General features: G+C 38.5%; 2 protein-coding genes across 4 annotated transcripts; one reads left to right on the top strand and one right to left on the bottom strand.

The window, feature by feature from the left end:
• Window positions 1-420: 420 nt before the first annotated feature.
• Window positions 421-16,230, bottom strand: LOC131894586 (zinc finger protein 54-like). Of its 3 annotated transcripts, XM_059244896.1 has the most exons (4): window positions 15,935-16,230; window positions 9,658-9,749; window positions 3,451-3,577; window positions 421-1,806 (listed from the first exon to the last, which is right to left on the bottom strand). In XM_059244896.1, exons 1-4 carry the CDS (start codon window positions 15,966-15,968, stop codon window positions 548-550), a joined length of 1,512 nt encoding a protein of 503 aa, XP_059100879.1. In that variant the 5' UTR covers window positions 15,969-16,230; the 3' UTR covers window positions 421-547. The 3 variants fall into 3 exon arrangements, with proteins under 3 accessions (XP_059100879.1, XP_059100888.1, XP_059100894.1); XM_059244905.1 differs by lacking the exon at window positions 9,658-9,749 and having other exon boundaries at window positions 15,935-16,227; XM_059244911.1 differs by lacking the exons at window positions 9,658-9,749; window positions 15,935-16,230 and adding an exon at window positions 6,518-6,624.
• Window positions 14,429-14,861, top strand: LOC131894677 (large ribosomal subunit protein eL31-like). Its single transcript, XM_059244990.1, has one exon. It carries the CDS (start codon window positions 14,447-14,449, stop codon window positions 14,819-14,821), a length of 375 nt encoding a protein of 124 aa, XP_059100973.1. The 5' UTR covers window positions 14,429-14,446; the 3' UTR covers window positions 14,822-14,861.
• Window positions 16,231-16,885: the final 655 nt, after the last annotated feature.

Genomic DNA, 16,885 nt, shown 5'->3' with positions numbered 1-16,885 from the left:
GCAAAGATACAGGGAGAAGAAAGGCAGAGTCAGGAGGGATGCTGTGAGCCGCTGGGGGAGCAAGATGTAATAAAACACAGATAAAGTCACAAGACAAGTGACAATAATACATAGATGAATAGAAATGGGTTAATTTAAGATGTAATAGCTAGCTAGCAATAAGCCTGAGCCATAGACCAAACAGTTTGTAATTAATATTAAGCCTCTGAGTGACTATTTTATAAGCTGCTGTAGGGCAGGATGGCACACAGAAAAGCTTCCAGTTACACATACCAGCTCACAATTTTTTGTCAACCTACCTTTAGGGGAATCAGATGCCTATTTCTGGCTTCTCCAAGCACCAGGCATTAAGGTAGTACGCAGAAATACTTACATAAAGTGCAAGCATACACACACACATACAAAAGCAAAACAACAAACTTTTCCCACTTTTGCAGAATTTTATTTTCATATAAACCCTGTGAAATTTTTTAAGATTTAAGGCATTCACAAGTTTCTTATATTTGTTTCTATTGTTGTGATTTCTAAGCAAGAATTCAAGATAAATCTACATCATATTATTTGCAATGACATTTTTTTCACCAGTATGAATTTTCTGATGTCTTCTAAGATTCAAAATCTGGATAAAGGACATGTCACATTCTTTGCATTTGCAAGGTCTTTCTCCAGTATGAAGTTTCTGATGTGTTCTAAGGTGTGAGTTACGGGTGAAGGACTTGTTACATTCCATACATTTGTAAGGTTTCTCTCCAGTATGAATTTTCTGATGTTGTTTAAGAGTTGAACACTCAGTAAAAGATTTGTCACATTCCATACATCTATAAGGTCTCTCTCCAGTATGAATTCTCTGATGTATTCTAAGATATGAGTCCTGGGTAAAGGATTTGTCACACTGCCTACATTTGTAAAGTTTCTCTCTAGTATGAATTTTCTGATGATTTCTAAGATTTGAGGACATAGTAAAGGATTTATCACATACCTCACATTTGTAAGACTTCTCACCAGTATGGATTTTGTAATGCCTTTTAAGATGTGATAATTCAAGAAAGGATTTACTACATTCTTTGCATCTGTACAATTCTTCTAGAGAATGAGTTTTCTGATGTCTTGTAAATGATGAATAGTGAGTAAAAGAACTGTCACAATCATTGCATTTGTAAGGCTTCTCTCCAGTATGGAGTCTTTGATGTGTTTTAAGGCTTGAGTACTGAGTAAAGGATTTGTCACAAATGTTGCACATGTACGGTTTCTCTCCAGTATGAACTCTCTGATGCTTTGTAAGAGTTGACTTCACAGTAAAGCATTTGTCACATTCCTTACATTTGTAAGGCTTCTCTCCTGTATGAATTCTCTGATGTTCAGTGAGGCTTGAAGCAGTACTGAAGTATTTCCCACAGTTTCCACATTGGTGTGGTTTCTCTCCAATGTAGAATTTTTGTTGCAAATGACTGAATGTAGAATCAAAATCGTCATCATATTCTCCCTGCCTGTGCTCTTTCTTTGCAGTGTAGAGTCTCTGATCTTGAGTAAGGTTGGAACACAAATTTAAAGATTTCTCACAGTCTTTAGATTTGGAAAGTTCTTCTCCATTGTGCATGCTTTCATGTCTGTCTGGGTTTGATGAGTCAATAGAGGCATCCCTGTGATTATTGCATCTGTAGTTATTAGAGTTTCCTGTAGTTTCACTTGTTCTATAAAGTGCATATCTGCAGTGGTCATGAAGCATTTTGCCAAGCTCAGTACACTGACAAGACTTCTTTTCATTATTCACATAGTGATGGACAGTATCACATATGCAATAGTTCTCTGAAAATGAGTACAGTTCAGATTAATAGGGCTTGTTCCAAGATTAACATTTGACAAATGACTATTCTCCCTAAGTTCTCTGTTAAGATAAGTCAATCAGCAACTATTTAGAATAGAGCTCCCAGTAGTCAACTTATTTCTTTCACTAAAATTTATGGATTCTTACAAAAACAGAGTGATAGCCTTCAAGGAAGTTGAAGCAGATAATTGAGGAATCAGTTATTAGCTTGGGGATAGAGGTTACTGACTGATTATATTTAGAATATATGTCTCTTATTTTTAAACATTCTTTTTCAAATATTGATGAAGAAGAGTTCAATCCAATCCCAGGTTCACAGTGTTTACTTACTAATGAACAGCAATGAAGATTATAGTTCAGAATACTCAATTACCTTAAAGATTAAAGGCTTTTTGAAATGCATCAAAGGGTTTATTTTTTTTTTCCAAAAAGCACATTTGATTCTTCAAAAGTAAGGGATGCAAAGCAAGTATTCTGCCAGACACCAGAGGCTCTAAATAAGCAGTTTTCAACCTGTGGGTTATGACTATCTAAAAATACATTATTTCTGATGGCCTTAGGAATTGAGGCATTGCTTAGTAGCAAAGTTACAGTCAAGAATTTGCAACAATAATTTTATGATTGGAGTCACCAAAACATGAGGGACTCTATTAAAGGGTTATAATATTACCAAGGTTGAGAAACACTGCTGCTCTAGGCCATTTGGGGCAGGGCTATCATGGGAAACTAGTGTTTATTTCTACCCACCATTGACATACATACAAGGAAGGCAATTACAAAATAATCCTACTTCATGGACTCACATTAGTCTTGAGTTTTGTAAAATTATTCCAATCTGTTATCAGCATAGTCAAATACAACTGCATTTTGTACTAGTATTAAGTCACCATAATCCAGGTGCAATAAGTCACATCTTCAAACAATGATAGCAGGAAGGGGGCATCCCTGGGCCAGGACACTACACTAAGTTCAATTATCAGGAATCCTTTCAAGTGGAATTGAATATCGCAAAAGCATTCTCATCTCTTTCTTTCTCTTTCACTTGAAGCCATCACTGTTGTTCCGCTCATTCACTAACTCACCCTGGTTGTGGCTACTCTCTCTTCTCCACATTCCAGGGCAATCTCATTTGTTCCAGATAGCTGACTTTGAATACAATAATCCATGTGTTCTGTGAGCAAGCCTATGATACATGCTAGAATTTTTAGAAAGAATACAGATGTCTAATAGCACAGTACTGAACTGAGCTCAGTACATGAAGAGAACACAAAGTACAGGAATATAGGAATGACTTCCCAATTGTTACTTCCTGTCAGAATCTTCAGCATAATTAGGGAGAATTTTCAATTTGCACATCTTGAGTTTTTCTCACAACTGAAACAATGTCAAGAGCAATGACAGACCTGGAGCTTTAAGATATGAGTTTCTGAATGTATCATAGACCCTAAATGAAGGGTACAGGATACCTATAAATTGGAGAATAGATAGAAAAAACATACCAAGCTACTACTGAGCATTCCCTAGTCTGCTATTGTTTACAAGACAGCCTAACGGAGAGTTCATAACCTATAAAATCAGTACATAGATAGCCTGTGTTAGGAATTCTACAAGCAAAATGTTCTCACCCAGATAGACCAGGTTGTTGTAATTCTCCAACATCACATCAATGTACAAAGTCCTCTGCGCAGAGTCCAGGCATTCCCACTCCTCCTGGGAGAAGTCCACAGCTACATCCCAGAATGTCAACAGACCCTGAAACAAAAAGTATGGTTTGTTTTTCTACTGGACAGAGTGCTTTCCTGGATATAAGAAGACTTAAGGAAATTAGGGATGTAGATGAGTGAAGAAAATTACTCAAAAACAATTTCTAATATAGTCACATTCCATAATGGGTTTTCAAACTGTGAAAAGAGGATGACATAACATTCTGACAAGCAATATACACAAAACAACACACACTTAAGGTCTAGACACAGTTATCTTTCTTGTATAGATGCTGTGTTATGTTGCACAGGATCAAAGCAGACATGTCTCATAAGGAAAATTTTTGTGAGGTCTAAATGCTATGCCTGAAGTTCATGCTAAAATACTGACAGTGAATCATCCTGTCTGTTCTTGGGCCTTACATGATTATATTTTAACATGCTCAATTCATATGTTTAGACTCTAGGTCCAAAGCCACACCATTAAAGAGCAAAGGGGTAGATGGGGAAGGCAGAATTTATGATTAATTAGAGAATCAAAGAGTTTGGGTCCCCCCCCCCCCCCGCAGTAAAAAGGACCATACCAACATTTTATACTGTGAATTTTAATCTTAACATATAAAATCAAGTAGTATAGGGAAATAATTTTATGAGAATACAGGGCCACTACCAAGCAGACAGAAAAATCAGCATTAGGCACATTTGATATAAACCAAAATTTTTTAAAAATATGAAGACCTGACTTAGATAAATAACAATTTCAGAAGTTTTGAAGATTTCACTTGCAAAGAGTTATAAAAAACTGATAGAAGTACAAAAACACATCAAATAATGTTTAAGTTACAGCTGAGCATGTACACATAAGTGTAGTACACTGGATGCATTCAGATGTGATATAATTTCCTGTCAGTAAATGAATATATTAAATTCTGTGAGAACTACAGTCATTTTTCAGTGCTTTGCAAATACAATATAACTCAGAGAATGGCTGAAGAGAAAATTTGCGCAACTCTGTCTGAATTTTGTAGTTTTCAATGTGTTCTTTTTAGTACCTATGCTGTATTGTCTGATAGCATTTTAGATTAGTAGTGTTTGATTGTCTTAGTTATGGTTCCTGTTGCTGCGATGAAACACCATGACCAAAAACCAAGCTGGGGAGGAAATGGTTTATTTGGCTTACACTTCAGCATTGCTGTTCATCACTGAAGGAAGTCAGGACAGGAACTCAAACAGGGAAGGATCCTGGAGACAGGAGCTGATGCAGAGGCTATTGAGGGGAACTGCTTACTGGCTTTCTTCCCCTGGCATGCTCGGTCCACCTTCTTATAGAACTCAGGATCAACAGCCAAGGGATGGCATCACCCACCATGGGCTGCCCGCCCCCATTGATCACTAAATGAGAAAATGCCTTGCACCTGTATCTCAAAGATGCATTTCCTCAGCTGAGGCTCCTTCGTGATGACTCTAGCTTGTGTCAAGTTGACACACAACCAGCCAGTACAACTGACCCCTTATCAGCTAAACACACAAACATATCACTAGTAAGTCACAACCCTTCCTTTCTTATTTAACCCCATGGTCTTGAATAACTTTAAATGTCCCAGTCTTTACAAATTCAAACACATTAAAATTTCAGTTCCTTTAAAAGAGTCAATCTCTTTAAAAACCCAAAGTCTTTTAAAATCTAAGTCTCTCAGCTGTGAGCTCCAGTACAATGCTTTATTTCAAGAGGGAAAAAGTAGGGCACAGTCACAAACAAAGCAGAACAAAATTCCAGCTGTCCACTATCTGGGATCCAGCCACAATCTTCGGGAGTCCTCCAAAGGACTTGTCACTTCTCTGGCACTGCCCTCTGAAGCACACACAGCTGATTTTCTAGGTACTGGCTTGCTCCACTCCATTGTTCTATTGTTCTGAGTAGTCTTCTAATGACACTGGCATCTCCAAAATGCTGTAGTCCCTTGCTGAAACTATACTGCACTTTCACCAAAAGCCTCTCATAGGCTCTCTTCATGGTGCCAAGTTTCAACTTCTTTGTATGACCCCCTTATTCCTGGGCCTTCAACTGCCACTGAGAGTGCACCTTCACCAGTGGCCTTTCCTGGCCTCTCACAGTGACAGGCTTCAGCTGCTCTCCATGACCCCTTCATGCCTTCAAAACCAGTACTACCTGGGTGATGCTTACACATTACCAAGTCTGGCTGCAAGCACAAGGTACAACCTTGGCTGCCTCTGAAACATAGTTTCTCTATGCGCTCAGGAAACACTTCCCAGCAGATATCACCTCAGTGATACTGGGTTCTTAATCACCACTAATTTCTTAGCTCCAGCCAACCAGCACCAAGTATCCCAGCAAAGCAAATTTTGCTTTAGTAGTTATGGTATCTTGTTAATCACAGCTGATTCTTCAGCCCCAGTTAACCAGAACCACAAGATTTTAATGCAAAATAACAAAAGACCCTGATAGAGTCTTTAAACTTCTCTCTGAAACTTCACAAGCCAGGCAGGCCTCCATCTTCTGCATTGCTCTTAACATTCTCATCTTCCAAGCTCCTAAAGAACATCCCACAGAGCTCTTAACACTCAATGTTTCTTCTGGCCAAAAGTTCCAAAGTTCTTCTACAATTCTTCCCAAAACATGGTCAGGTCTGTCACAGCAATACTCCACTATGCTGGTACCAATTTCTCTTAGTTAGGGTTCCTGTTCCTGCGACGAAATACCATGACCAAAAAGTAAGCTGGTGAAAAAAGGGTTTATTTGGCTTACACTTACTTCAGCAGTGCTGTTCATCAGTGAAGGAAGTCAGGACAGGAACTCAAATAGGTCAGGATCCTGGAGGCAGGAGCTGATGCAGAGGCCAGGGAGGGGAGCTGCTTATTGGTTTACTTCCCCTGGCATGCTCAGCCCACCTTCTTATAGAACTCAGGATCAACAGCCACTATGGGCTGGGCCCTCCCCCACTGATCACTAAATGAGAAAATGCCTTACAGCGGGATCTCAAGGAAGCACTTCCTCAGTTGAGGCTCCTTCCTCTCTGATGACTCTAGCTTGTGTCAAGTTGATACACAAAACCAGCCAGTACAATGATTCTTCTTTTATTTTTCTGAAAATACAAAGATGTGGTGACATATTCTGTCTGAGCCATGAGGCAGGGACAGAAATGCAAACCTGCAGGTCAGAGCCCATTCCCCAAATCTCTACTTTCAAACACTGCAGCTTCAGGGTATAGGAGTCGAGCCATGACTCTCACAGGAACTGACTAGAGCAAAGCAATCATGAGGAATGTTCTTTCTGCATCAAATATGATGGCTTATGCACATCAATCTGTCAATGCCCCCAAGACACTCATGATGCATTCAACATAATGCTACATAATGAATCCCATCCAGAAAAGATTGCGCAATGGGACCCTGTTGGGGGTAGGGGGAGACAAAAAAAAAAAAATACTGATCTCTCCTGTTCAGCCAGTTACCACTGAGTATCCTAACCATATGAGTGATGTGAACAGCAATTCTCCTCAGACAAACAGATACAAGGTTTCAAACAGATACAAACAGATATCAACAGACACATGGACACATCATTAGTGTCATGATATTAAACACCAAAGCGAAATACAAGTAGACTAGAATGTGAATATACACACAAGAACAACAATTTCATGGCAAGATCAAGCCACATGCAACTGTCATGTTTAGCACTCTATAGTGTGCTTAAATCTTTAGTATTAAGACACTAGATATATCTCTTTTAATTCCACATATTTCTAAGATGTTGTTCCAACTCGTTCATGTGTTTCCATATGCATTTTTGTACCCATGATTCACGGAAATGGAACAGATCCCACAAATTGATGCTACACGGCACATGATACCTGGCTCAACAATATGTAAGTCCATCCTCCATATCAATTGGCCAACAACATAATTTTTTTAGTCTTGTGTCACAGGGAAATATTTTCAAAATTATAGGACATTAGTTTATGTGGGATATTTGCCCCCCCACACAAAAAAAAATCTGGGGAGAGCAGAATAAGTGCTACAGGAGATGTGGAATTATAGGATTATATTGTAGAGCTGTAGTCATAAAAACAGTCTGGTATGGGAATAAACATAGACAGGAGGATAAAAGAATGGGATAGAGAACCCAGAAGAAAACCACTAATCCATCCAACTTAGTATTTGGCAAAGGAAGAAAAAGATACATTAGAAAAATATGGTCTTTTCAACAAATGGTACTGGCAAAAGTGGATCCATCAGGAGAATGAAATTAGATTCTTACTCTTTCACATTGTACAAAAATCCATTAAAAATAGATCAAAAGCCTTATTTAAAACCAGACACACAGAAACCTAAAAAACAGGGAATACAAATCAGGATATTGAGATGGGGAAAAACCCATAGATTAGAAAGAACACCAACAGCACAGGAACTAACACAAGTATCAACAAATGGGACTATATGAAAATAAAGTTTCTGTTTACCAACAGAAACAGTCAGCGGAGCACACAGACATCCCTCAGCATGGGAGAGAATCTGTACCAGTGACACTTTGGATAGGGGCTCATATACAGAATTTACCAAGAATTAGAGAAATTAAATAACATGAAAATGAAACTGCCAATCAACAAATGGGGAAATGAACTGAATAGACACTTTTCAAAGACAGAAACACAAATGACCCCAGGAACCCTAAACTGCCAACAGAGAAATGAGAACAAAAACTATTTTGAAAGACTGCTTCACTCCAGGCAGAACAATTGTCATCAACTAACCTAACAAAAAGTGTTAGAGGGGATGAGGACAGAAAGTGTCAATGAACTGAATACCAAGCCCAAACTCAATGAGAGAATGAACACTAGATGGTTAAGCCTAGGAAAGTGACACTTCTACTCTGGAGAGAAATGCACTCCATCTGCAGAGAACATCCGTCTTTTATATAAATTTTGTTGCTGGGCAAGCAAGAGCAAGGAGGCAGATAACAAGGGCCAAAGAAAAGCAGTTAGTTTGAGCCATACCACAAAACTGTTTAAAAATTTGAAATAACAGACATGGTCCCAGCTGTGACTCAGTTTGAGCAACTTCATATGTTATCCCCTTCCTGAGTGAGTCTGAAGGACTTTAGATACTATATCTTTCCTGAGAGAGCACTGTCTTTAAATACATTGAACCTAGGTAAAGAACAATAATGTAACCCTTGGGTTGATTTCCTTTCTTTTAGAGAAGACAGTTTCTCCTAGGTCACATCAAAAGGAAGCCTTATTCATTGTTGGTGTGGATGGGAGGGTGGTGCAAATTAACACAATTTCAAATGAAATCAGTTTGAAAATCATTAACAAATTAAAGACAGAACTAACATAAATCCCAGCTCTCTCACTCCTGGGCATATACTCAGAGAACACCACACCCCACTATAGAGATAGTTATATCCCACGGTTAATGCTGCTGTATTCACAATAACAAAGAATTGCAATCAACCTAATTGTTTATCCACAGATGAATGGATAATGAAAATGGTATACATATAAAATGGAATACTATTCAGTGGAAGAGAAAAGTGTAATAAAAATTTGCAGGAAAATGGATGGATTCATAATGTGTAATATTAAGCGAAGTTGTACAATATCAGAAAGAAAAAGTCATGTTTTTCTTCATATGCAGAGTTTAGCCATTATTATGTGTACATGGGACACAACATACATGTGGGCACAGTAGAACATGGAGAAAATAGAACAAGAATGGTTAAATATCAGTGTTGATATAGGACTGAATGCATGTAATCAAAATCAGCTATGAAAAAGGATATAAAGCTAAGTGCTTCTCTAATTATGTCACAAGTTTTGGTTTTTGATGGTAGATAAATAAATAAAAATATATTAGATATTGAAACTATAAAATCAAATGTGAGGCTCCAGAGCTTCTGTTCCCAATGACTACTCTAACTTTGTAAGTACATTGAGTTGTGCAGTCTGGGTCTGATTAATTTCAGCACGTGATCTTGTTTGTTTGCAATATTTTTCATAATAAAATTAAAAAAAAAATCAGAAGCAGAAATTTAAAGGCTTCCAATGTTTCAAATTATAACATTTCTACCAAAAAAAAGGGGCGGGGGGACACATGACCACTGACCTGGGACAGATTAACTGCAGAATCAGCCATTTCTTTCTGTTTCTGTTCTTTGAGTTTCTCTTTCAGGAACAATGAATAGATGGCTTGCTGACCTTTCATATTAAGGAGTCAAAAGCAAAAGCAAAAATTAGTAATGAAAGCTGTTAGAGAACAGTGTCAAACCACATGAAAAGATACAAGCAACAGAACATGACCAGGTATCCAGAAAATGATCCCCAATCCAGGAGAGCATGGAAAGACATTTAAGGCCTGAAGAGAAAGTTACCGTCAACAGTACTGTTGCATAAAGAAAAATTCTATCGTAAAACTGATGGAGACATAAGTGCATTTTAAGACAGTCAGGAATTAAAACAGTTCATTTCACTAAAGCAGCACTGCAGATAATAAATTAGAGGCAAAACATACACAGGAGAGTCAGAGGAACTATCCATGAGAATACTGGAAATAATAAATACCATGTGAATAAAGAAATACAGGAGAAATGGGAAGTAATCATCTATGGGCGAGACAGCAAATCACTAATTTTCAGACAACACAGAGAAAATTACTCCCAATATAATCCAACCGACAACATAAAAAACAAAACCATATGGAATAAAAACTCTACAAACAAACAAAAAATTTAGCCACTCTGGAAACCAAAATGGAGAATCCTGAAAAAGTTCAAGAAATCTAGCACATGGGCCAGCTGTACCACTCCTTGGCATAAACTCAAAGGACTTGACATCCTCCTCCGTAGATACTTGCTCACCCATTTTCATTCTGCTCTATTCACAATAGCTATAAGAGAGAGACAACCTAAATGTCCTTCAACTGACAAATGGGTAATGGAAATGTGGTACATATGACCTAGAGAATACTGTTCAGGGATAAAGAAAATTTGCAATCACGAGCTTTGCAGATAAGTGGATGAACCTAGTAAAGATCATATTAAATGGAGTAATCCAGACTAACATAGACATTGCATGATCTCTCTCATAGGAAGTTTCTAGCTCCAAATCTTCAGATGTGAATACACAACCTGGAGAAACTGCAGTAACAAGAAAAGTAAAAACAGACCACTGTAGGTTGTAGGGGAGTAGCAGAGACAGAAATAACAGAGAACAAGTGATCTGAAGGGGGAAATGGAAAACCAGGGGGAGGGATTTAATTATTGAGATGGGACAGGTATAAACACAGAAGAAGGTAAAATAACAGTAAGATTTTGAAAACGTCATAAGGCATAATAGTATTGTCCATCTACCAAAAAATGCGTATAATACATATAAGTCTGTGCATGCATATTCATTCATAGTGTAAATAAGAATTTCCCATCTGGGCTGATGGGAATGTGATGCTCCCATAAGACATTTTCTAACAAAACCACTCACACAAGGCATGAGAAGCCTGTTTTGAAGTTGTTTATCACAGCTGTCCAAGAGACTCCCCAAACATAATAGGCTATTGCTGTTGTCTATGGTGGCTTCCCAGAGGTAGAAGGTGAGTATTGTTGAAGAAGCCTTGCACTTCAGACACAGAACCCAGAGGATTCAAGATGGATATGACCTTAAAGCCTCCTCCCTGGGGACTAACTTTCATTGTACCAAAAGTCAACATGCAACCTTCCAAAGGAGGGAGCCAACCCAACAGTCTTACTCAGCTATGACACCCATGAACCACAATGATCTGCACTGCATGATAACTCTAAGGAAGCAAGAGTGGCTCATATACCTTGGTAGTAACCAACAGCTTCTAATTGGACTTAAAATCTTTTCAACAAGAGGGAAATCATGCCTGGTACCTAGCTAGTTTCTCCACATCTAGTGAAGTCAAGGATCTTGGAGGAGAACTTACAACTACTACTTTACTACATCGGCACAATCTCTAATGTCTTTCTAAATATTTTCCTTATTTTCACAGATAAATGTAGTCCTCACCCTTCACCAAAGAAAGTTCCTTATGCAACACATCAAAAAGCACAATCAGTCAAAATGCAGAGTTGTGAGGCTCGGTCTCCACTGACACATGACCAATACAACTCCTTCACCTAAGGCTCAGGGGACACTGAGAAAGAGGGAGCGGGAACATTTTAAAAGCCAGAAGAACAGGATGTTTGCTGTGACATTGTGTCTCCTAGAAATATCAGAGAAGCTACATGCATGAAATCATACAAACATGGCTGACTAAACATGAGGTGAACAAAGACAACACCAAGAGACATGCTAACATGGAAGGGAGAAAGCTCATTAAGTCTCAAATCTAGTGAAACACTAAGGAATTCTGAGAGCTGGAGAAATAGTCTTTCCCAGAGAATTGCTCACCATATGGCTATCCAATATCAAATGTTCAACCCTGAAAACATAAAGACTGAGTAGGTTGTATTTTTATGTTTAGCATACACAGAAACATACAACAACAATGGAAGAAAAAGTTATTAAGAAATAACAAATATATATGGAAAGTCAAGTTTTGGATCATTTAGATTAAAAACATTATAATATTTTCTATTACTGCTACTCACATAATTAAACTTAACAGGGGGGTAGAGAGATGGCTCAATGGTTATAAGAGCCTGTTGTTCTTATAGAGACGCAGGTTCCATTCCCAGACTCTGCACAGTGGCTCCTATCTGTCCATAACTACAATTCCAGGACGCATATGATATACAGTCATACATGCAAGCAAAACACTTGTATACATAAAATATATGAATCTAAATAAAAATGAATAGTAAAAAATAATTAGTAAAGAGGGAGACAAAAAACAAAAAATAAAAAAGAAAACAAAATAAAATTCCTTGAATAAAACTTACTAAACAGAAGAAAGGTCCCTATCTGAAAATCTTGATTTGCTGAAGAACTGAAGAAGATGCTAACATGGGAAGATGTTTACACAGATGGAAATAATATTGAAATTTTCAGTATTTCTGAAAGTGATTTCTATGATCAGTTCAAACTTCATGACATTTAAACTTCTCACAACATACTTCAGAGAAATAGTAAAGAGAAACCTAAAATTTGTACTGATGGACAAATTCCCTGGGTACAGAGCAGCCCCAGGATAGTGTTACAATGCTGGAGCTTTCCCAGTGTGATTCCTGATGACACTGCAGAACCACACAACCAGCAGCATCGTGGGAGCAGAGAAGCCAAATGGTCCAATGAAACAGAGCAGCAGATCCAGAACTTGCCCAATAGCAATGATCCTGCCACTAAAATAACACAAACATGTGTTTCAGATTAGACAGCCTCTTCAAACAGTGACATTGGGAAAAGTATTTATCCACATATAAAAACATGAACCTGGGTTCAAGTCTCTCCTACCATATAATGAATCATAGACCTCTGTGTATGATAAGAAACAGTGAATCCTACAGAGCAACACAAAGGGGCAACACTTGATACAACAGCAGGAACCCACAAATAGTACTGTGTAAAATTAAAAACATCCAGGGAAAGGGTAATAATTAAAAGTATGAAGAGACAGCTTACACAGCAGATACATTTGTTAGCTAGCTATTTATAGAACAATGGATGAAAACCCACAACCTGTCCAAAATTACAAAGGAAGCAAATGATAATATCATTGGTAAATAAACAAATGGATCAAACACACCATGCTCAACAGCAGTTGAAATACCTAATTTATTGGACATATTAAAAAGTTCTATATTGTAGGTCATAAGATAATGTAAATTTAATATACAGAGATTCCAAATCTCTAGTCAATGTCCACACTCTGGAGTAACTAAATAATAAATGCATTTCTTTCAGTAATTTCTTGAAATGTAAATGTATAAAAATATTTAAGCAAATGATATAGACTACACCATTCAAAAGAGAAAAGGTCAGCTGAAATTTAAAACATAAATTTTCTACCAAAGATTTATTTCATATACAAGCAACTGAGGTAGAAGGAAATTTTTTTAATGTGATAAATATGGACAGCAGTAAAGAAGACTGATGATCATAAGTAAAACAGTGACAGAAAATCAAGGCAAAAGCTGAAGACAAGGAGTGGATACCTGTCACCAACCCTGGCTGCCTGGTTAAGGACATGAAGATCAAGTCCCTGGAGGAGATTTACCTGTTCTCCCTGCCCATTAAAGAATCTGAGATTATTGACTTTTTCCTGGGGACATCCCTAAATGATGAGGTTCTAAAGGTCATGCCAGTGCAGAAGCACATTCAGGCTAGGTAGAGGACCAGGTTCAAGGCTTTTGTCATTATTGGGGACTTACAATGGTCATGTTGGTCCTGGTGTTAAATGCTCCATGGAGGTAGCCACTGCCATCTGAGGGGCCATCATCTTGGCCAAGCTTTCCATTGTCCCTGTATGGCAAGGCTACTGGGGGAACAAGATTGGCAAGCCTCACACTGTTCCATAAAAAAGTGACAGGCAGCTGTGGCTCTGTGTTGGTACTTCTCATCCCTACCCCCAGAGGCACAAGAACTGTCTCTGCTCCTGGGCCCAAGAAGCTACTGATGATGGCCAGTATTGACGACTGCTACACATCAGCCAGGTGTTGCACTGCTACCCTGAACAACTTTGCCAAGGTCACCTTTGACACCCTCTCTAAGACCTACATCTACCTGACCCCCAACCTCTGGAAAGAGACTATGTTCACCAAGTCTCCTTTTCTGGAATTCACTTCACCATCTTGTGAAAAGCCACACCAGAGTGTTAGAGATTCAGAGGAACCAGGTTCCAGCTGTAACCACCACATAAGAGTTTTTATACAAGAGAAATAAAGTGAATTAAGTCTGTTTAAAAAATACAAAAATAGCCTTTCCAACTTGGGCCTGGCAGAATGGCTCCCGCAAAGAAGGTTGGCGTGAAGAAGGGCCATTCTGCCATCAGCGAGGTGGTGACCCAAGAACACACCATCAACATTCACAAGCGCATCCATGGAGTGGGCTTCAAGAGGCGTGCCCCTAGGGCACTCAAAGAAATCCGGAAATTTGCCATGAAGGAGATGGGTACTCCAGATGTGGGCATTGATACTAGGCTCAATAAAGCCGTCTGGGCCAAAGGAATAAGGAATGTTCCATATCGTATCCGTGTATGTTTGTCCAGAAAACGTAATGAAGATGAGGACTCACCAAACAAGCTCTACACATTGGTAACTTACGTACCTGTTACCACATTCAAAAATCTACAGACAGTCAATGTGGATGAGAACTAAGCTGCAGAGTGTCAAATAAAGTTGGAGAATTACCAAAAAAAAAAAAAAAAAAAAAACAAAAATAATGAGTGTTGGCAAATGATTAAATGATCCATTAGAAGCCGGGCGGTGGTGGCGCACGCCTTTAATCCCAGCACTTGGGAGGCAGAGCCAGGCGGATCTCTGTGAGTTCGAGGCCAGCCTGGGCTACCAAGTGAGTTCCAGGACAGGCACAAAGCTACACAGAGAAACCCTGTCTCGAAAAAACAAAAAAAAAGATCCATTAGATAGAAAGTTCTTTGATCAACATGGGTGCATGTCACAAAACCTGGAATGCAGATAGCCACCACAGACAGAAAACAGAAGAATACATAAAACATGTGGAAACTGTCACATTGCCTCATGTTCCTTTCAAACATAAGAAGACAACCTAGAAGGTTGGTCTTCTCTAAGACTCCAAGCAATTCCCATTACAATTCTATTGGCTTATTTTACAGAAAGTAATCTTGAAAGTACCAAGGAACAGCAAAGAGATGGAAAATACGAAGAGGATCAAACGTAGAGGTGATCTCACAGTGTGTTACAATTAGAGCAATGGAAGCCACTTGGAATTATTATGACAACAAACAATAAGAGATATTCATGGAAAGACAGTGTAGACAGAGTTTAACAGTCTGTAAATATACTTCCTGATTCTTATCAAAACTGTTAGCTTTATTTTCAGGAATAGAAAATTAACACTAAAAGGTGGAGAATGTGCTACAATATCAAAAGCTTCCAGATTCTGAAAAAAATAAACAAATGTAGATGTCATAATTTTGATCATTTTATATTAAAATCATAGAAATAAAATACCAATTAATATTGGTATGATGACATGATTAGTGATATGAATGAATAAGGACAGCATCACTCACATGCACAATCAAATAAAATTTTATTTGCCTCCTCATATCAATTCTTTCTTAGAAAGTCTTCTCATACCTACAATAGGATAATCCTAAAGAGACTTTTCTCAGTGGGTGTCTCCAGAATTATTTCTAGTGAAACAGAATGTGGCAAAACTGATTTCATGTCCCACTTCCACATTCACTTGAGCCCCTTTCCACTCCTTCACCAATGTCTCCACCATACCTGGATCCTTAGCTCCTGTCTCCTCACTCTCCATCTTCTAGGGCACTTTTTTCTGCTCAACAGGTGAGTAGGTTTTCCTGATCAGTGAGACCTGCACATGAGGAAGAGATTCTTCAGAAAGCACGTGGATTTCTAACACAGTACTGTGCACAGTAAAGAGAAAACAAAATATAGGATTATACAAGTGATTCCCCAATTGTCATGCAGTGTCAGAGTACTGAAAATATTTAGATAGCATTTTAAGTTAGCATCATTTGAATCCAAATTCTGATCACACCTCAGTCAAATCTCAGGGGTAGAAACAGAACTAAATAATTGGAATGAGAATATTATACACTAGTGAGGTTCTGAATTAATAATGAACCAAAATTGATAGAAGCTTTACACCTCCCAAAGGGCCACATTTCATGTAGATTTTCTTTGTTCCTCTGAGGATTTCACTTTTCTCTGTGAGATGTGAGAATCATTCACACAAAGCTCATACATTTGCAGAGTAATCTGCCAAGAAACCCAGTGGAGGAGCAAGGGAGACTGCAGGCAAACTATTCTCACGCACAGAAACCAGACGGCTCTAATTCTGTAACATCCAGTCTCTGTACAAAGCCCTCTGAGCAGGCTCCAGGGAGAAGTTCACAGTCACACCACTGGCTGTTAATACACCACAAATAAAATAAAACACAACAGTTTGAACCATCCTGTTGGCGCACACCTTTAATCCTAGAGCTTGGGAAACAGAGGTGGGTGGAATCCAATCCAGCCTGGTTTACAAGGTAAGTTCGTGGCCAGAGAGAGCAAAGCAAGAACCAAAGAACCACAGAACCAAAGAACTAAAGAATGAATGAGAGAGAGAGAGAGAGAGAGAGAGAGAGAGAGAGAGAGAGAGAGAGAGAGAGAGAGAGAGAGAGAGAGAGAGAGAGAGGAAAGAGAGGAAGAGAGAAAAGAATATTTTGG

Source organism: Peromyscus eremicus, chromosome 1 (genome assembly GCF_949786415.1).
Source record: "Peromyscus eremicus chromosome 1, PerEre_H2_v1, whole genome shotgun sequence".
NCBI lineage: Eukaryota > Metazoa > Chordata > Mammalia > Rodentia > Cricetidae > Peromyscus > Peromyscus eremicus.
Note: the sequence above shows the minus strand (reverse complement) of the source record. Positions and strands in the feature narration are given on the sequence as shown.